This window comes from Octopus sinensis, linkage group LG1 (assembly GCF_006345805.1).
Source record: "Octopus sinensis linkage group LG1, ASM634580v1, whole genome shotgun sequence".
NCBI lineage: Eukaryota > Metazoa > Mollusca > Cephalopoda > Octopoda > Octopodidae > Octopus > Octopus sinensis.
In genome coordinates this window covers 16,730,126-16,752,478 of record NC_042997.1, presented here as the reverse complement: position 1 = coordinate 16,752,478, position 22,353 = coordinate 16,730,126, and the positions used below count along the sequence as shown (strand labels likewise).

General features: G+C 30.9%; 1 protein-coding gene across 6 annotated transcripts in view; it reads left to right on the top strand.

Moving 5' to 3' along the window:
- LOC115216671 (neuroglian-like) overlaps positions 1–22,353 on the top strand; it is an 826,540-nt gene that overhangs the window by 796,810 nt on the left and 7,377 nt on the right. For 5 of the 6 annotated variants that reach the window (XM_036511459.1, XM_036511421.1, XM_036511285.1 and 2 more), the window contains 2 exons: positions 8,730–8,843; positions 16,791–16,952. The exons of the other annotated variant lie outside the window; for it this stretch is intronic. In XM_036511459.1, the coding sequence (XP_036367352.1) occupies positions 8,730–8,843; positions 16,791–16,952 (276 nt within the window). The remainder of the gene's footprint in view (positions 1–8,729; positions 8,844–16,790; positions 16,953–22,353) is intronic. 6 annotated transcript variants of the gene reach the window in all.

Genomic DNA, 22,353 nt, shown 5'->3' with positions numbered 1-22,353 from the left:
TTTTCTCCCTCACTTGAAGTCAATAAATTTCACTTGCTGATTTATAAGCAGAAACTATGAACATTTGATGTTTGGCTGCAGTTATTCTGCTTGCATGAGGTAAATTAGTTTGTCATTGTTGTGAATGTGTGTGTGATTGTATATGAATGTGTATTGTTATTATTAATAATATTATCATTATGATTTATTGATTGATTGATTGATCTGTTATATCTCAGCTATAATTATTTCGAATTCTAATAACCTTAGCTTCTGGAATGCTGCATTTCTTTTCTATTAAGTTTGCAGACTTTTATTGAAATAATTCCACGGAATTATTGGAATAACAAAAATAACTATTTTACATGACTAATTCTGAATGTTTAATGAAACCAATTTATTACTGTTACAAATAAAAATGGCAATAAAGATAAAGAAAAGCAAAAGAAAAAATTCAAAGAAACTATTATAGACAAAATTTGAATAAAAATATTTCATTAGTAGCCAGAGCATTCATATGCTATGGCCAACTGCCCAATGAAAACAAAAGACCCTCATGAGACTGCCAAAGTTTAAATTACTCCTTGCCTTCTCCTAGCTGTGATAAGGTGTCAGACTCTTGGCCTGTTGCACTGTATTGTTGTACCAGCCCTTTAATCTTGTTAGTTCTCCTGAAGTGTAGCTGGTGCTAATTAATTTGCTGCTACAGCATTCTCTCGAATAACACACTGATAAAGCTAAGAATATGTGTTGTGTGAATCTGGTGAAATTCATGAAAAACCTGTTCACATTTAGACTATGAATGTATATAAAACATTTTCCCTCACTGGAAAATGGCATCCTATAGATTTATACAAACTTTTAGAGTTATGGGTTCATCAAACACACCCTTTGACAACAACCAATTAACATTTTTACTTCTCCAAAATATGCATAATTTATTTTTGACTTTATAAATCATATCAAAATGAAATGACAACCATGGCATAACCTAAAAGAGATGAATCAGACAACATTATTTATATACATATATATAATTTAGAAATAAATAGAGGGACAGTGCCCATGATGTGTGAAAGTTTTCCTAACTAAATGATGAAGTTGCTGTTATTTGTTATATTCATACTTATTATATTATTCAATCAGTTGTAAGGCACAGTGGCCGCAAAATTAATGTCCTGGACTACTGATCACAGACAGATCTTACTAGAGTTCATGTTTAACTTCCATGAAGAAAGCATTTAACACTGCCTGTTCCAGTTTGCCTAACTGATCAAATCAACAGGCTCCACTCTTGCATCACAGTTAGGAAACAGAAAAACATCCAGCCCTAACTAAAACATAACTTTAAAATATTATTTTGCCCATGAAAATATATATATCTACTACATATGTGGAAAATCGGTGTGTGTTTGTTTGTGGTGTTGTTAGCTAACTTCTCCTACATCAGTTTATTGATTTTGATGAAACTTGACACATGACTACAACTCATGTCTGGAAACCTTGTGACATACTTAGATTGTTGAAAAAATTGATAATACGGCCCCTGGAAGGGACCTTTATATCTACCTCATATAACTAATTTTTTTAAACACCCAAGGGAAATAACCCATAGCACCTGTACAATATTTTTTAAAACACTCAAGGGAAATAACCCATTTCATTGTTTATCTTCAGTTACTTTGAATATTGATTTTTTGTGTATCCTATTTCTAACTTTTACAGACAATATCACTTTTATACTTTGACACATGAGTAGAACTCATGTGTCAAAAGGCTGCTTCATAACATCTTTCTGTTTCATAATCTACCTTACCTTTTACCAATTAGAATTTCACACATACACTACACTTAGCAAACATAGCTATCTATAGATATTCAGCTTTAAAATCTCTTGGTGAAAGTAAATGTGAAGTAAGTTGAAAGGACAAAATCAGGAGAATTAGAGGCACAAGAGAAGTGAAAGTGAAGTGCAAACTAAACTTAGCACTTCAATAATTTTGGTTCTTTAGACAATTAAGGTCTTGTACATTTCTTGGTTAATCCCTTGATTACCATCAGGTAATTTATTACCTATCTCAATGTATAAACATATTCTTTGGTCTTAATTCAACACATAGTTTTGAATAGTTACCTTTAACAAGGTAACCAATGTACTACTCCACAACTATAGGTTACAAATAAAGTTTGTAATCTATAGTTGTGTTACAAATAATATTTGAATTGAAACTTAGTCAAAGTTTTTATATATAATTGATAATGTGTGTGTGTGTGTGTGTGAATGTTAATATTTTGTTACCATTTGAGTGGTGTCAAGAAATAGAACCCAACTTTATAACTTTGCCTCAAAAGCAATTCCTGTCCAACCCATGATAACATGGAAAAGTAGACATTCAATGACTGAGTGAACAAAAACAAGAGTACAAAATGATAACATTAAAAGATGAGTTTGAAAGCTGGGAAAAGCATACTACTCAAGCAATTGCTCATCTACAAGTTATAGGCATGTAAGCATGCGTCTTTCCTTTACAGTGTTCGCTAATGATAAACACACAATATTTTCACAAACTACTTTTACTCTAAGCGATGTTTCACAATAATATCTCACTTAGATTTTTATCACAATTTGAACACCAAGAAATAAAATAACATGTTAATAATAAAACAGCAAACCACAACAACATCAACAATAACAAAAGATAATATTTTTCATCCAATATTGTTACTTTCTGCAATATTTCAGAAATTCCTGCTAGATTTGTCACGATTTCAAGACAGTTGTCTTCATTAGAGTAGGTATTTATCAGAGAGATGGTTAGTTTAGATGTTCCACTTAAAACACATGTTGGCAGTAATTTTCTGCCAAAAGCTAATAGTTTGGGAGGAGAGAATGAATTGAAGTAATTACATGTGTGTTATGTATATATATGTATGTATGTGTATATAACAGTAATGCATTTATATGCTCACATTGTAAGCCTGTAAGCATTCTAACTTGAGTAATTTATATGAGTGTGTATGTATGTGTGTGTGTTTTAGCATATAGTTTTGAGGACATGTGTGTGTGTGTTAGCATGTACTCTTGTATGTTTGCACAACTATATACATGTGTGCATGCTTGCATACAAGAATACATAAACTATCGTGTGTGTGAGCATAAACTTCAAAATATGCATATACTCTATTATTTTTACTAAGTATTTGTGTTATCATTATACACCTACATGGTTCTATGCATGTGTGTGTGTGTGTGTGTGCAAAGAGAAGGAGAGGAAGAGACATATGTATCCAATAATATTTTACATAATATACTGACAAAGACATGTGTGTATATATATATATATATATATATATATATACAGATGTGAGTGAATATTGTTGACAGTTATGGTTGTATATATATACACCTATTTAGAGGTAAAACAAAGAGATGATAAGATGTCAAACAATTTGTACCTGGATCACAATTGAACTTTTAGTGACACAAAGATAGACTCTTCCATTGTATACTGATCATAACACTGTTTGAACATAAACACTGAATTATACATTTACACACAACTGTTTGGGTGCGTGTGCACATCTTTTTATAAACGTACAACTATCCATACACGCATTAGCATACAAAACCTTGCCTAATTGCTGATATGCATTCATATATAGATATATAAATACACACACAGGGATGAACTGACTTATAGACATAAACATACAACATAAATATAAATAAAAGTGAATATATTCCATTGATACACAGACTCACCAACATATACACAAATATGAATAAATATAAATATCCACAATACACACACATGAATATACACACATAAATAAATAGATATATCTAGTTTTTCTCACATACTTAGAAAGAAATATTCAGCTAACATATTCTTAAAGGAAAATTCTACAAATACTTAGAAATATTTCTTTTAGTGTTGAGAAACTATAGTCAGCACAGATAAAGCTATTTGGTTAAGAAGTTTGCTTTGCAACCACATGGTTTCAGGTTCACTCCCACTCACAGCATCTTATGCAAGTGCCTTCTACTATACCCCAGGGCCAACCAATTGTTTGTGAATGAATTTAATCGATGGAAATAGCACATGAGTCCTTAATATATATATCATTCATTTGTTTGTTTTGTTTTAGCACCTGTTTTTCTTCATGCTAATAATGGCTTAAAGGAGAAGAATTGAGGCAGAATTTTTATGACTAGATGTTCATTCTATTGCCAACCCTTACCTATTTTATAGGTAAGGAGTGCGTGCGTGTGTGTGTGTGTGTGCATGCATCTTTGATTTTGTGTCTGTTTCTTACTATATGACAACTGGCAATGGCTTGTGTTCCTATAATCTAGCTGTCTAACAAAAAGAAACTGATAGAATATGGACCAGATTTTAAAATAAGTTGGCTACTCATTGCCATCATTTTGATTGAGTAAAACCCTTCAAGTTGGTGCCCCAGCATGGTCACAGCCCAGTACCGAAACAAGTAAAAACAGTAGTAGCAGCAGCAGCAGCAAGTTATCTATGGGTTAACCTTGCTTAAAGAGACAAATATTCAATGTCCTTCTGCTATGATGATCCCATCTTTTTCATCAGGTATATTTTATCCCATGTGTTATCCAAAGATAGTGGAATGTGACTTGAGGATGCTTTGCCTGCCATATCAGACAGGTTGAACAACTCCAATGAGGATTCATTATCACACATGGTAGTGGTATTATTATTATTATTGAGTGAGAGAGCAGCGCATGCCATCAAAGTGACACTGGGGCACAAATATACCCATCATGACTTCTCATCTGATAAGGGTGCACCAGGCACATGCATCACAACCATATGTGCCCAACATGGTGATCTCATATTAAGATAAACAACACACGACCTCACAGGTAAGGCCTAATTAGAATTTTCTTCAGTAGCCCATCCACTCAAAAGGTCCCTAGTAGTAGTATTAATGTGGCAAGTGGGCAGAATCATTAGCACACTGGGTAAAATGTTTGGAGGCATTTCATCCATCTTCACATTTTGAGTTCAAACTCTGCCAAGGTAGACTCTGCCTTTCATCCTTTCAGGGTCGATGAAATAGGTACCAGTTATGTACTGTAGTTGATGTAATCAACTAGCCCCCACTCCAAAATTTCAGGCTTTGTGACTTTAGTAGAAAGGATTATTATTATTAGTTCTGCAGCTGCTACCTTAGATCAGTTTTGAGCTATAATTACAGATATTGTAGCCAGTTTTACTTCAGACAAACACTTTTCTTTATTTAACATATGAGAGTATGATTTGATGGGAATTTGGCAGCTATTTCTAACAGACAGAATTACTGTTTTGAAGCTGATATATCCTCCATCACTATATATTGCTGAGGTGAAGTGCAGGCATGACAATGGTTTTTAAGTTCAATCAAACTGTAAAGCATCTCAGTCAAGAAATATTTTCTACTATAGGCCCCAGATTGAATAATGCATTGTGAATAAATTTGAAAGTTAGAAGCTAAAAGAATCCCATCATGTGTGTGTGTGTGTGTGTGGTGCATGCACACACTCATGCATACATTTGTTCATTGACATTTGCGCTTCTTTGAAAATAGCTCAGCAACAGGTGTTTATACTGTCACTTCCCGTCAGTGGGTTATTCACTGGCTTTGAGCCTTTAAAGACACATGGAATAAGAGATCCCTAACTTGAAAAGCTTGTAAGCATTAGTGTCAAAAATGGCATCTGGCTATAAAACAATACCTCAATAATATATTTGTCTAACTCATACTAGCTTGGTAAAACAAGCACAAAAATGAAGAAGGAATTATAACTAAGGTAGTTGGCAGAAATTGTAGTGTTTTATCAGTTGGGTTTTTTTGTTTTTTGTTTTTTTTAATCCAAGGGAAAGGAGCAGTGTCCACACGTTTTACTGTCCTTCCTAGGAAGTGAAAGGCCTATCAACGTTGATATTGTTCAGCTTGAGATTATGCAGGTTTCAGTTTTAATACAAAACAGACAAGAAGCAAGTTCTTTAGAATTGTACTGCTGGTCTGAAAGGAAGGAATGAAATAAGTGTTTGATGCATGATTGACAAGTGAGATGCAGTAGTACTGGTGAACAGGAAATAGAGGGATGCATTGACTGGAACAGGACAGGGGTAGTTTATAGTTAGTTCGTTCAGAGGAGCAATACAGTACAAGATAAAGAGAGGCAGCAAGTTCTTTGGAAATGGTAATGTATCAGTGGGTGGAAGTTGGCTAATTTGGTGGACGATTTTCATTTTGGAGGGGTGTTTTGTTTTTCTTTTTATGTATCTTGAATGTTTGTAGAAGAAAAAGGGAGAGAGGAAGGGTGTGTGGAGAGAGAGAGAGAGAGAGAGAGAGAGGAAGAGGAAACAGCTGTTTCATACCATGTATGGAAACAGTAGTTTGCACTTATGCCATAGAGTGAGGGTCAGAAACTATTCAAAACTGAAGTAGTTTCTGGACCTGAAAAGGAAGCCTAGTCATTGGAATTCTATTTTGGGTATGTTATAAATTTGTGGTCACCATGCACAGTCACAGAGATTGTGAAGCTTATCATTTGTAAAATTAGTAATTGTTTATTGTCCATGTCTACTTTAAGAAATACTAGTATACTGATGGCATAAAAATGATAACTATTTCAATTCTAAATATATAGTTTTTCCTATTTTCTTATAATTTAAAATTTTGAATATGTTCTGATTTATTCTCAATTTCTGTAATAATATAAATTTTCTCATTGTATCTTCAAAATTATATTATTTAAAAGAATGTGATTGCTGTCAAAACTTCATGAAAGACTTATCTCTATTAATACTTAATATTGTGTTGCTCTACCTCATTCTATAAAGGTTTTCACTGCAACATAGACATATGGAAATGATATGTGTGTATGTGAGAGAGAGAGTGTATGTGTGTGTATGCATATATATGTATATATATACATGCCAGGACCACCTAATTGGCTTCCATGCCAGTGGCATGTAAAAAGCATCATCTGAACATGATCGATGCCAGGGCCGCCTGACTGGCTCCTGTGCCAGTGGTACATGAAAAGCACCCACTACACTCTCAGAGTGGTTGGCATTAGGAAGGGCATTTAACTGTAGAAACATTGCCAGATCAGATTGGAGCCTGGTGCAGCTGCTGGCTATCCAAACCTCTGTCTAACCATCCAATCCATGCCAGCATGGAAAATGGACATTAAACAATGATGATGATGATGATGATGCTATATATATATATCTATATATATATAAAGATAGATATGGCCAGTCTATGGAGTTACCCTGAGTTTCACATCCATAAAGTTCTTAGATTTACAGTATTTTTTCAGACCCTAAAACCAAGCATTTTATGGATGAGAAACCTCATAGACCAGCCATATCTGTCTTTATTTATGTACTCTACTGCTCTTTTGGATTTATGATCTGCTAAAGATATCTATATATGTATATATCATCATCATCATCATTTAATGTCCATTGTCCATGCTGGCATGGATTGGATGGTTTGGCCAGGGCTGACATGCTGGAAGGCTGCACCAGACTCCAGTCTGATTTGACTGGATGCTCTTCCTAACGCCAACCACTCTGGAAGTGTAATGGGCACTTTCACATGCCACTGGCATGGGTGCTATTTGCGTAACACCAGTATCAGCCACAACTGTGATTTTGCTTGGCTTGATGGGTCTTCTCAAGCATGACATAATGCCAACGTCATTGCCTCTGTGAGGCCCAACACTTGAAAGGAACTCAGCCACTTTGCCTCCATGAGGTTCAATGCTCAAAAGGAACTTAGTCACTTTACCCCCATGAGGCCCAATGCTTGAAGGGAACTCAGCCACTTAGCCTCCATGTGTGTGAGTGTGTGTGTGTTGATAGTTTTGCATATGTTAAGGCATTGTTTGTCCTACAAGTAATGCATGCATATCCTGACTTACCAAACAAATCAATGATAACATGGGTACTTTATGATATAATGTGAATTTTAGGATTAAAAATGCAATTGATCATCTGACTCAAACCACAGCAACCTTTGAAATAAAGATTTTGTGCAGTCATCATTTTGAATTTATGGACAAGTCTGTGTGTATGCTGCTATGTGTCTATGCTTGTAAATATACGTACAATAAAAGGTTTCTCCTACCTTTTGTCTTATAAACAATGAGTGTATCATATAAGGCATGTATAATGAAGCATCAGAAATGAATCCTAAGAAATAGCAGTTATTGTGTGTATATATAAGCAAGTGAATGTCTAAACATCGATTTGCATCTTTATAAGAGAGAAAGAGAAAAGCAAAGAAGAATGCATGTGTGTATGGGACAATATTACATATTATACATTTCTGAAGAACAATCTGAGTGAAAAAAATAATGACTCCACAAGTGAGATTTGAACCACTCATTTACTGGTAAAATGGGCAACTATTTACATTACAGGCACCTCACAGCTTTCTTTTCTCAATGGAAAAAATATATTTTGCTCTCAAATTATTTTCATTTCAAATGAGAAAATGTTTGTTATCCAGTATATTTTGCACTTAGATTTAACAGCTACCAATGAACTGTTTCACTGAAAGAAAAAAAAACATACAACAGCAATTATTCGTAATACAAAAGAAATATTATCCAATAATTCCTGCCCCCTCCCTTCTCTGGTTATGCGTAAAATAACAGGTGATGTCTAGACAAATTCTATAACAAACCAAGTGAAGTTTGTAGTCTTATCTTGCTACAGAACCTATCAAACCAAAGGTATATATTGCCGGTGTTGGCTCCAGAACAGTGAATATCTCTTGGATGGCACCGACAAATGATCATATTGGTTACTCCATTGAATATCGAAAACTAGGTAAAAATTTCTTCACTCTTCTTTTTCTCACCTATTTTCTATCATTATTTCTTCTAAACACATTTACTCAGAGAAAAACATACAAACATACACAAATATATGATTGTGTGTGTATGTGTGTGTGTGTATATATAAAACATTTAAATGAGAAACAGTTCTACAAAGTGGTATAGTATTGTAATTGCAACAATGCTGCATTTTTATCAGTTTGCTGACAGATTTCACTTCTCATTATATGTAAAATGTATATATACATATACTGTTTAACAGTTCAAATTTTAATAACATTTACCCAGTGTTCCATTCATTTTCAAATCTTGCTATTATGCCTGGTACACACAGATGGGAAAGAGTGATATACATACAAGAATATAATGGTGTCAACAGTATATCACTTTGAACAAGTTTTAAAAATCAAAAAAGCAGTCAAAACATACATAAAATATTGGACAGTGTTTGTTTAGATTGAAGTGTTCAAAGAAAAAGTAAAATCTGTTAAAATAAATCAACAATAAACTATTAAAAATGCAGTTTTCAATACTATATACAAATGTGTGTATGTGTGCGTATACATACACACATACACACCTGTATATATACACACACATATACACATATTCACACAAATAAAAAATAAATCAAACAAACTTCCTCTATCTTCTATTGAATTCCTTTTGTTCTTCCTCGCTCTACTCTTTCTTATTTTCATTACATTTCCCTTTGTCTAACTTCCTTGTCATCTTTATTTTGTTCATCTAACTTCAATTGATACCAATTTAGTTTCGAGTTAAATCTAACATCTTCAGTTATTATCAATGATAAATTATTCACAAGTTTGTTTCTCAGTAAAAAAATATATATGTATAACAAATTAAGTATTTCTTTTAAAGGAAATCAATCATCTTTAGTTTCTTCAATATTTGCAATGTTTAAAACAAAAATTGTTTTCTGCTAGTAACCAGCAAAATAATTATCAAAAAATCTTTCTGAAACAAAATTCTGGAGATAGATGCTGAAACAATTTTCTAAAATAATTTACTGAAAATAATTCTCTGAAATAATGTTCTGAAAACATTTTTAACAAAAATTAAGAAAACTTCTAAGAATTTTCTGTAGAAATACTGAAGACAATAACAAATTCTGAAAATAATTTCATGATGACAATCAGAATATTATTTACTGGGGAAACTTTGAGTGGAAACAAAGTTAATGCCTTGTTCTGAATTATTTTAAAGATTTATAAAACCTGAAATTAGTTTCATAAACGTTTTTATTTCAGTCTAAATCTTAGGAATACTGTCAGGTGATTATTAGGAATAACTATGGAATTAAGGACACAAGGAAACTAATATTTTCAATTCCTATCACATTTATCAAGAAGTATAAGAAATCATAAAATAGACTAAAAATAGCACTGACATGAGAGTGGTACAAGTGAAGGCAGCTGCTAACCAGTTTCCAACTTCACATACATTTTATGCAGAATTCTTCAAATTTTTATTATTTCAGACATTTGCAAGCTTTTATTTCTTCAACAAAATCTATTGTATAGAATGCATATTAGTATCAATTTGGCAATGTTGGTAATTTATGTTACTCTACTTGTGTGCATAATCACAACAGAGTGATGATTTGACAGCAGCCACATTGCAAGTAATAATGATATTAATAATCAAAATGAGTTCAAATTCAATATACCATAAATTTAAGAAATATTTATGATAAAATCTAATAATTAAGAAAGATGCTATCCTCATCTTTAAAAAAATTACTTACCAGTTGTAATGTATTGTTTAGGTTTAAGAATTGCAGCAGGGTAACTTGATACAGCATTAGAAAATTGGTCAAAAGATTTATGGCTTTACATCCCATTGCAAACACTGCATTATGGTAATGTAGAACAAAAGTTCTTAACTGCTTTATGATTCTAGACTACAAAGGATTTTCCAATATATTTCTGCATCTCCTTTGCCAGGCTGTCAAAATCATCACTATTAGCAATCCTATTAGGTACCAGTATCATTTCAAAAGCTTAGTTTTATTTTAGATACCAGTAACAAAGAACAGAACTGAAAACAAAATCATTGGGATTTTGTCATATTTGTAACAATACTATAAGTCAAGTCTCTTGGCCTTGGCCCTTGATTCCTATACTCACTTGCTAAGAACCTCTGATGTAAAAGGATGATGGGCAAGTGGAAATGATATTGGATTTCTGTTCATGAGCCCTGAGTTCAAATGTACTACTAGCACCTTGTGTTTCTGTTCAAAACATTTAAGTTGCCACTGTTTGAGTTTATTCTGATATTTGGAATAGGTTTCTGATGTTTGGAATAGATAACAGAACATTAAAGAATGTTCAGTGGTTCTGATTGTAGAGTGTACGTAATTGTTTGTACATAAAAGTTTATACTACATTAACCTCAGTGCATGATGAGTTTAATGTGGGACACACTATTAAATAGGTATCATCTTTAGTCACAAGTGATGGCCATTACTTTATTTTTGTACAGCAAAAATTTATAACTCTGGTTAGCTCAGTACAGCTTTCTGTAAATAGGTACAAGTTAGTAACTCTAAATGCAGTAAGAATCAAAGGCAATAATAAATAAATATTTATTTGTTTATAATGTTCATTTATGGTCCACCTTTGAAACTGGAACAGGCAACAAGAAATGACCCACCCCACCCCAGTATATTTTTCTTAAATACAATGTTAGTTGAGATCAACTTTAATGCATTGGTTGATCCTTATATCTAGTTAAGTGCAGGCTAATATATCAAATGAAGAGAATAAAAAATAATATTTAATGAATTAAAATTATATCTTAGTGAGAAAAAAATCCTTAACATTAATGACAACTCTTGTCAAGAAAGGAAGGAGAGGACTCTGAAATTTGTATTGATTAAAAACTTAAACGGGTGCATGCAGCAGAGGAATGGGTGTGATTTTTGGCAAGTATGGCAACAAATACAGACATGTTTCAGTCTTATTCAACCACCTCATTAAAATCTAGTTCAGCTAATACTTACAGACATTAGGAATTTGTTTTAATATAGGAATGTCTTAATATAGGAATATAGATGTTAAATGGTGATGATGATGATGACAGTGAACTAAATAGAATGTTTCATCAAATTGAAATTATGCTCATAATGAGAAGAAAAGCCATTAGCATTAGCAGTAACCCCTATCAAGTAAAGCAAGTTATACCTTCACTCACAAAGCCATTTTCACCAGCAAGCATGTCTGTTTATATAATTAATTTCTCTGAACTAGAGTTGATAAAACTAGTACCAATTCAATACTGGGTACTAATCAAATATATCTGCCCCCTCAAAATGTAAGGCTTTATGTATGCCTATATTAGAAATCAATATTTCAGACTAATTTCTTATCTTAAATTTCAAATGCTATCTTTAAAAACAGTAATATACTTGAAGTCAGTTGTACCTCAGAAAATAATATTTTCAAACTCAGAAACCACCTAACTTAATATTATTGCTACTATTTTATTTTAATATCTACTATTTTATCATTAAGAACAGACTATTTGACTTCCTAGACATCATGGCTGCTTTTAAACAATATTAAGCAAAAAATATGTAGATTAATACAATTTTTAGCAATGAATTGATAAATCTACACTAAACTATAATAATAAAAATAATAATAATAATTATAAGTTTATTGTATATAGTGCTACAACAGAACATACACCCTGGCCCGGTTTGCTAGGTGTCCTTAGCAATCCCTTCTCAATATAATATAACACAGCTAGAATGCTTGTATCTACATGCATCCATGTTATGCTGCTAAATTTTTGCATTCTGCATTATACTGTTACAGTAGCTCCAGTTTTAATTATATTCATTAGAAAAGCCAATTAGTAAGTTCATATTCTTAATTAAATAACCTTCATTTAGTTTAGCACCTAGTCCTTCAGTGACTTTAGCAAAGTCTTCTCTATGACAAGCACTTGAGCCTGATTTCCAATCTGAGGACAATTCCCTCCCCTTCTTTCCATCCAATTTTTGAATCCTTGTACTGCATTTTTCCATCCGACTAAATTATAAAAGGAATTATCACCATAAAAACAATTCAGCTTGGCCTACCCGTACATACCTGTTGAAATTATAGGAGACGTTTTCATAAATGATAGGAAAATGATACAAGATGATTATTATATACCTAGGGTAGCCAAGTGGCATATTTTTTTGAAAAGACATAGCACATATTAAATAAGACATATATACTGCTACATGATTTTACTCAAAAATGTACACTGGTTAATCTGTGTTCATTGAAGGATTTTATTGAGTTCTTATTTTTCAGTTGTTATTTGGAAAAAATTCTAGATGGCAGGATGTTAAAACCATATTAGGGAAAATAGCACTGAAACACAAGATTATTTCAGGAGCTGCACATAATACCTTGGAGAGCCACATGCAATTAATGACATTCCTTTTAATTACTGTTTATAAACCATTATTTAAATAAATGACATTTTCACTTTCTACTTGCTTTATGAATTTAGAAAGTCATTTGAATTTAGCCAAGGTATATATTTGTCTATTTATAATAAATAATTTCGTAGAAATATTATGTTTTTACATGCATGTGTGTTTGCCTGTATGTGATTACATATATGTGTGTGTGTATATATATATATATTATATATATATATATATATATACATACACACACACATACACATGCACTTATAAACACACATAAATACATCCTCACCTATTTCGATAAGCATATATTTGTCGTCCTGAATAAGTTTTACCTAGCAATATATGCTTTCAGAAAATTTTAGAAAATGTTGATAATTATGAAGAAACAAGTTTGTTTATAAGAATAAATAAATAAATAAATATCTAAATTTTGTTGCTAACCCTCCCATTTACCCTTCCCCCTCTCTCTCTCTCTCTCTCTCTCTCTCTTTATCTATCTATCTATCTATTCTTACTTTCTTTCCAAACAAGAATTTCTATTCTACACTAACACACTAATTTTCTTGGTACATTTTATTTCTTTCTTCTTGGTGTTTTATCAATCAATTAATACAGATATTAAAACAAACAAAACTTTTGCAAGTTAAACAAACAAATACTTTTTTTTTAATTTAAACAATATTTGTATATTTGCTGACTCAAATTCTTCAATGACAAGTCAAATTATGAGTTAATTCCTTAAAACACCACAAGTCTAAGTGTTTTTTTGTTTTTTTATAAAATCAAATTAAAATAAAAAGCAATATATAAAGAAAATATATGATTTAATTTGTGTTTTTTCCTTTTAAGAATCATTTCCTGAAATTAAAAGCTATTTAAAAATCATTATGAGGATATTGAACCGAAAAATTAAAGCAAACCACTCACAATATCAAGACAAGTCTAATTTATAATAATAATAATAATAATAATAATAATGAATAATAATAACCTTTAAGAATGTATAAAATATCTAAATATCTAATTATCAATCTTCATTTTAATTATTCTAATTATAAGAGAAACTACAAATAAATATTGTCTGTAATGCATGTATGCATATATATATATATATATATATATATATATATATATATATATATATATATATGAGAGAGAGAGAGAGGGGGAATTAAATAAAAGGAAAATAAATAGTATAACTTATTTAGGAATGTTCTGTTGTGTTGGGGAGAGTCTTTTTCTTTTAGTGCCTTATAATTTAACACACTCACCGGTAAAATTTCCACTTATTTCTTTTTTATTTTTCTAAAATATTCATTGGGTCTTACAACCTTTTCAATAGGAAATATATTTCATTCTAACTTTCAACGAATCATATATCCTAGGTTCAAATAGGATATTCAGAACATTGCATAGAAAATAATTCTGAAATTCTTGTCATAATGAAAACAGTATGTCAAATAGTCCTAAAAGAACCGAGCAAAAATGTCGGTGACAATTTTCCGCAGGGAAGTAACTCATATATATATATATATATATATTTGTAAGATTTGCCTCCCCTGTTTGATTTTTTATTGTCTATATAAAATCTGTTGAGTTCTACATATTTTCAATTATGCAACTAAACATAATATGAATAAATTATCTGGTTTAAAGCAACTTTTCTATTTATTTAGAAACAAATAAGTTATTCGTTTTCCTTTAATATGTATCAAAGAGTAAATTTCAATTTATTGTTTAAGAAACAATTATCGAGTTTAGTCATCGGAAAAGAGGACAATCAGTAGAAAACAGGGAAGAAATTTAACATTTCCACAATTATACAGCATATCAGCGGATATCAATGTTCCCCTCTAGAAAACGCGGAGCAATTCAAAAGTATTTGTAAATAAAATATTATTTATACTTGAATTAATGTTTATAATTAATATGTATATATATATATATATTATATATATATATATATATATATATATATATATATAATTCTATAATGTGGCACAATATGGTCCCATTATTCAATCGGATTTTGGTAATTTGTGCCTTTCGAAACACGTGTAGAATGAAATAAAACGATTTCTGTTCAATCTGCGTTCAGCTCCATTTCTTCAATTCACAATAATGTTATATATATATATATAATATATATATATACATACATACATGACGAACGTATGTAAATGAAAGGTAACTTAAAATATATATAGATACTTTGAGAAGTTTCATATAATTAATTTATTAAACATTGAGAAATATATAAATATAGCGAAACGAGATAAATTTTTCATTCTCTCTCTCTCTCTATTCATATCTTGCCTATCGATAGGGGAGATAACTCTTACAGCAAAACCGAATGTTTTCAAACTATTTTTCCAGATTACCTCTGAAATTTTTATCAGCAGATAGATTAACTAATATAGAAGCTTGTATTATTTGATATTACAATTGATAATGTGCAAAACATAGAAGAGCTTCGCTCAGGAGTTTTCGGTGATGGTTTTTTTGGTATTTCATATACTATAAAGAACATTAATCTCATTGCTCATTTTAGTTCAAAGAATGCCTAATAGACAAATCAGTAGTTTTGTGCAAGCCAAACATTAAATAACTGAAGTAAAATTTAAATCCCACAAGATAATCTATTTCATATTCCTTTGAAAATGCAGAAACACTGGAATAACTTGTATGTATTTGCAACAAGTATACACATATGTATTTATTTATATATACATTAACTTAGGGACTCAACAGTTAGGCAAGCAATGAAACATAATATTAGATTAATTGGAAAAATGATTGCAAATGATTTGTAAAACTTGCATCACTAAAGAATTTCAACTTACCACATGAAATGTTTAAAGTGTAATAAATCATAATTTAAACTTGTTTAAATTAAGACAGTTGCATGAAATTAATTTGTGAAGAAAATAAGCAAATCAGTAACAAACAAATCATTGATAATTTAATGCATTTTCAGTTATTTATATTTGAAATTTTTTTTATTTAAAATATGTTCATAAAAATTAAAATACTTTGTAGTACATAAAATCTTCTTGAAATCTATGTTAAACTTTATCAATGTAATCTTTGAAAAAATAGATATGTTTTTATCCATACATAAATAAATTTAAAAAAATAAACTATAGAAACACTTTAGCATTAACCAATTAATTACTTTAATTTGTGATTTAATTATAACTAAAGTAAAAAAAAAAGTTTAAGTTCTTGCATTTTAAAGTTATAATAAAATAAAATAAATAAAATCCAAAGAAAAATTATGAATAAATTCCAAAACATTCTTGTCAAGTCTGATACTCTTCTTTTCTTCTACTCTTACCATTTTACATCCATCACCACCACTACTAATACTACTACTATTACAACCACTTTGCTGCTGCCACCACCACTGCTGGTGCACATCTCTGCTTCTACCACAAACAAACTTTCTGCAAACTTTCTGAATATTCAAACTGTTTTGGGTGGTAGGTGATGAATCGTGGCAAGCTACACGATATCTGTGGAGGAAAAAGTGGAGTCTCTTAGGTTATCTGGAACCAGGGACAAGATATCAAATCCGTGTGGCTGCTCAGAATAACGTCGGTGATAAAGCATCCAGCAGAGTTTTAGAAGTTCAAACTGCTTTCCAAGGTAGGTAAAGAGGAGGGGGCATGTTCATGTATGAGGTTTTTGATAAAACACTCCTCTCCCTGCAACCAAACCCAAGAAAACACATCATCCTGCAATATCTATTATCACCCATTTTGAAATTCCTTTTTATAAACTTTTTGAAATCTTTATTATTTATTTGTTTATTTATTTGCACTTATCTTAATGGAGTCTTATTTAAAGAATTATTGTGGACCTTGAAATGAATATATGGCTATTGTAGCCAATATCACCATCACGTAGCAATATGTTGTCATGGTAAACATCATCACCATTTTCATTAATGTTAACACTCCGATTGTTTATATGACAAATAATCTTCACAAACTGCAACTGTGACCATTCTCCTATCACTGCATGTTTGTTCACTAAATGTATAGCATTGGTTTTTTTACCATTTCCTGTCTAAATTTAACATTATGTTAAATGTAGACAACATTTCGTGAAGAATGAGTTGTAAATCTTTTTATTTTTTCAGCAGTCATGTATCATAAGACAATATTGTTACACAGGTCAATAACGAGGGGGAGGTTACTGTTGTCATTATAATTTTAAAAAATTTTGTTTATGTAAACCTGAATTTTATTTATTTATTTATTTATCATACTGGAATTATATGTCAGAATTCAGGAACTGAAAGGATCATAATATTCTGCTGACCAAGAATCAAAATAAAACTTCTTCAAAACAATTATAATTTACTTCCTCTTGTTATTGTATTTCTGTTTTCATAGCTACATGATTTTTTAATATATTTCTGAATGTCTAACTGTTAGTATAACTTATTTTGATGCAAGATTATTACAATTTAGTAAAACTTCACTACAGCATCATTATGTAGTTGATTCATTTGTATGTCACGTGAATAATATCTTCATCATACTCTGGTAAAAAAAAAACTCTGTTGTAACTCTAAAAGTCAAATTAAACCAGGGGAGAATTAGCAGGGATTATTACCAGGAATGTGACATGAACTGCTCAAATGACTTTGTCTTTTGTGATATAATTATGTAGCTAACACATTTGCTTCTCAACTACATACTTTTTGGTCACATCCAAAAAAATGGTACACTTTGACCAAGTGTCTTCTACCATAACCCCAGGCTCATTAATATCTTGTGAGTGGAATTTGGAAGATTGGAATTGTATGGAAACCTAGCAGAGGGGCCACATCTGCTCTTGTGTAGTACATTAAATCTATCAACCAATTTTATATAAACATCTGGCCCTCAGGTATCTTTAGTGAATGCAAGTATTTGGACCAAGTATCCGAAAGAAATGTTTTGCACAATTTGTTTCGGCCATTTTTACATTTCTGATTTCAAATCCCACTAAGGCCAATCCTTTAGGGATTGATGAAATAAACTACCAGTACTACACTCAATTCGATAGACTACTTCTTTCACCACCAATTTTTGTGGCCCAGTGCCAGTATTAAATACAATCATTATTTTTATCATTGGAAGTGTCATAAAAAGTGTTTTGAAGTACTTGCTCAATCTCTTTACATTTTGTGCTCAATTTCCACTAAGGTCAACAGTGCTTTCATCGTCCCAAGGTCAATAAAATAAAGTACCAGTTGCATACAAAAGTCAATTAAATCAATTAACCATTCCCCCATGTCTCAGGTTCTGAACCTATAACAGAAACAACTATTATTATTATTATTACAACCATGGATTGGCAGAATCATTAGAATTATCAGATGGAATGCCATGCTGCATTAGTTCTGGTATTTTACATTCTGAGTTCAAATCCTAACATGGTCATCTTTGCCTTTCATTCTCGTCAAAATGCTAGTCAAGAACAGAGGAAGTTCAATTTAATCAAGTAATTTATCCTCACAGAGGTACTGGTTTTGTGCCTAAAGTAGAAACAATTATCATTATATATATATATTTGCAAGACCAAAAATTTGTTGGTGTTAACTATTTGACTAGAATGTTAGGACCAAACAAAATATGAAGAGGCTTACTTATCAGTAGTCTAGTAATTCTAAAATCCATTAACATGTCAACTAATAATAATGATTATTATTACTCAATATTATTGTATTTTGCTTTATAGTATTTTCTTTAGAAGATATTCATGACTATATATATATATATATATATATATATATATACTTATACTTAACAAATATATTCCAGGAAATCTAGTTAAATGAACAGATATTTAATTATTTGATTGAATCAAATTGAAATTTTTACACACAGAAGGAAATATGAGGGAAGAAAGGATGGGGTTTATGTGATATCATACGAAAATTTTTGCTGTAATTGTATAAATTTCACCTATCAATGATTTCTGTCAACAACTCCAGTAATTCCATGAAAAATGAACACAGACCACAGACATAAATTCATTGTATGCACAAACAAAGAATATTGAATTTACACCTGTATGCACAAGCATGAAATACACTTCCTTGTATACTTCCTGTACTCAATTTGCAGAAAACTTTCCAAAAAATAAAATAGCCAAAAATTAGAGGTAATTAATTACAAATTCAATTCATAGAATGTACTTATTCCTCTCTCTCTCTATCTCTATCTATCTATTTCTCTCTCTCTCTCTCTCTTTCTCTCTATCTATCTAGCTAGCTATCTACCTATCTTTGTTGCACACTTATGAGGAAGTTTAAGTATGGTGCATACATACTGGATCTTTTCAATAATAACCAATAAGCCAATTCTAGATCCATCCACTAACATATGTCAGTATGAATATGTGTGAGTTTATGTGTGTGCAAATATATATATATATATATATATATATATATATATATATATATATATATATATATATATATATATATTATATGAGATCCTGTGATGAAAATGAATATTGTTGAAACTCAGTACAATGATTGTAAACAAATTATAAGTTGCACATATTTATCTTATTCCATTTTTTTTCTTTTTCTGATACCAAAATACTAAAATATTCAAATATGCATCAACAACCAGACTTTTTATTCCACTCAGGAAATATTTTGACAATTAAAGAATGTTGCAAAGAATTTTGCTGATGCTTTCAAACCATTTAACTATTATTTGTACAAAACCTTTTACCTTTAAACTTAATAAATATTTATTTGTCCAATGTAGTGTAATAAAGTGATAACTGATATAAATTTGAAACATTTGATTAATGTCATAAATATTTAATTCATAACCTTCAGTGCCATTCTATCAGGAAATGATCAAACCAAAAGTGTTCTATTTATTCAGTTCAAATTAGTCTGTTTGCATTTTATGCAAATTTATAACTTTTCTCAAACAAATCTAAGAATATATTTAATAATTAATATTATAACTAATGAGAAAAAAAAACAGCTTTGCAGATGCTTAACCATCACATCTGTATGTAACATTATCTTAACTACTAATACAGGAAATAATTAAACCTTATTAAATATCAACCAATCTTCCTCTTAAGTCTTACGCCTTATTAGACAGAATTTTTTCTTCTAATCAAGCCTTGTAATGACAGCACCATTTCTTCATCAGTCATTCACATCTTTTTGATACATTACTTTATATTCCTTTTGTTAATAGGTGTGTTCCCCAATCAATTCATCCAGCAACTCACATGATTTGTTTAAGGGAACTCATCTATTACATGATTAAACTATTTCAATATATCACCCACCATATTTAATGAATATTGTATTGTTAAGGTCTTTTTATGAACAGTATCAAAAATGTACAATGATTTATCCTATTTTATCACTAAATCATTGTCTTAATAGAGTGAACTACCCTACGTTCTATCTGCTATATTAAAACTGCATGTTTTTCAAGCCACGATGAACTTCATGTTCTCCCATTGCGCTGCATGATGCTTAATACAAATTGCTTGCTCTTTATGTTTATTATCTCTTTTAGATTCAGCTTTTCTTTCTCTAGAACAAGGTAAGTAAAGAAAGAGAATCATGTAAAAATAATTTCATTCTGGGCACAAAAAGAAAACAATGTCTCTCAAAATACATGAAATTTTGCATGAAAAGTATGTGAGTGTGTGTGTGTGTGTGTGTGTGGAAGTTGCTACATAAAATTTCATCTTGATCATTTGGTGATTGGCATTAAGATATTTGAAGCTTGCATATATACATGCCACTTGATTTTCTTTCAGCAACACTAAAAACAACTTGACACAAATTCTAGCTCCTCACATAAACATATGACAAAGTTTAAAAAATTCCAATGAAAGCACCCATGGTAAACTTATAAATGTGAAAACTAATGATTAGTGACAAAAAATGTTTTGCAGGGATTCTTTGTATGTAGGAGGATTTTTAATGGAAAAAAAAGGAAATTTCACTAAAGTGATTTTACTTCTGGGTATAGTTAAGAAATAAGAATATAAATAAATAAATAAATCTGTAATTGTACATATATATAAATTTGGCATTTATATATTTAGCTAAATTGGTTTTATGACTACAGAATATGTAGTTTGGCTTGCAGTGGATGATTTTTTTTTAATATGTAGAGAAATTTGGAGGTCAAATATAAATTAACTCATGGTTTATATTATGTGTGCACATATGCTATGCATGATGTCACACATGTATTCGCATGCACATACATGCACTCACACAAATGCACATGCAAATGAGTGTGCATTCATGCACAGGCAAACATGTCTGTGTATACTCAGATATTTACATACACTTCCTTGTGCTATGTTCCCACTTTCAATATACACATGTAGGTATGCACATATTCATATATGTACATGCACACACACACACACACACATGCATACATGCATGCACATACATGCATACTCACACACACATACACACATACACATGAATATACATCCATGCATTAACAACAGGTATACAAATATTGGTTTCAAATTTTGGAACAAGGCCAATAATTTTAGGGGAGGAAGTAAGTCAATTACATCAACCCCACAGCTCAACTGGCACTTATTTTACCAACCCCTAAATGGACGAAAGGCAAGGTCAACTGTGACAGCATTTGAACCCAAAACAAAATCGGAAGAAATACCACAAAGCATTTTTCCTGCCACACTGACAATCCTCCCAGCTCGATGCCTTATAAACGTACAAATATAAAAAGCTTGAATGTTAAAATTGCATAAAACTAATTGAGTGCTAATTCACTTTTACAAAATAAGTAACAAAATTTTTTTAAAGCGCTAAAGAAATAACTTAATTATCTGGAAACTGATTAAAACATTTTAACTTATATAAATTAGGCAAGCGCCATAAATGCATATATATGCATGTACTACATGTATAAGATCTGTATAATACATGTATTCTATGGTTGTATGCTCACATTATCAATAAATGAAATTATATGAACAGAGAAATATGGGAACACAAGGCAATTTAAAAAGAACA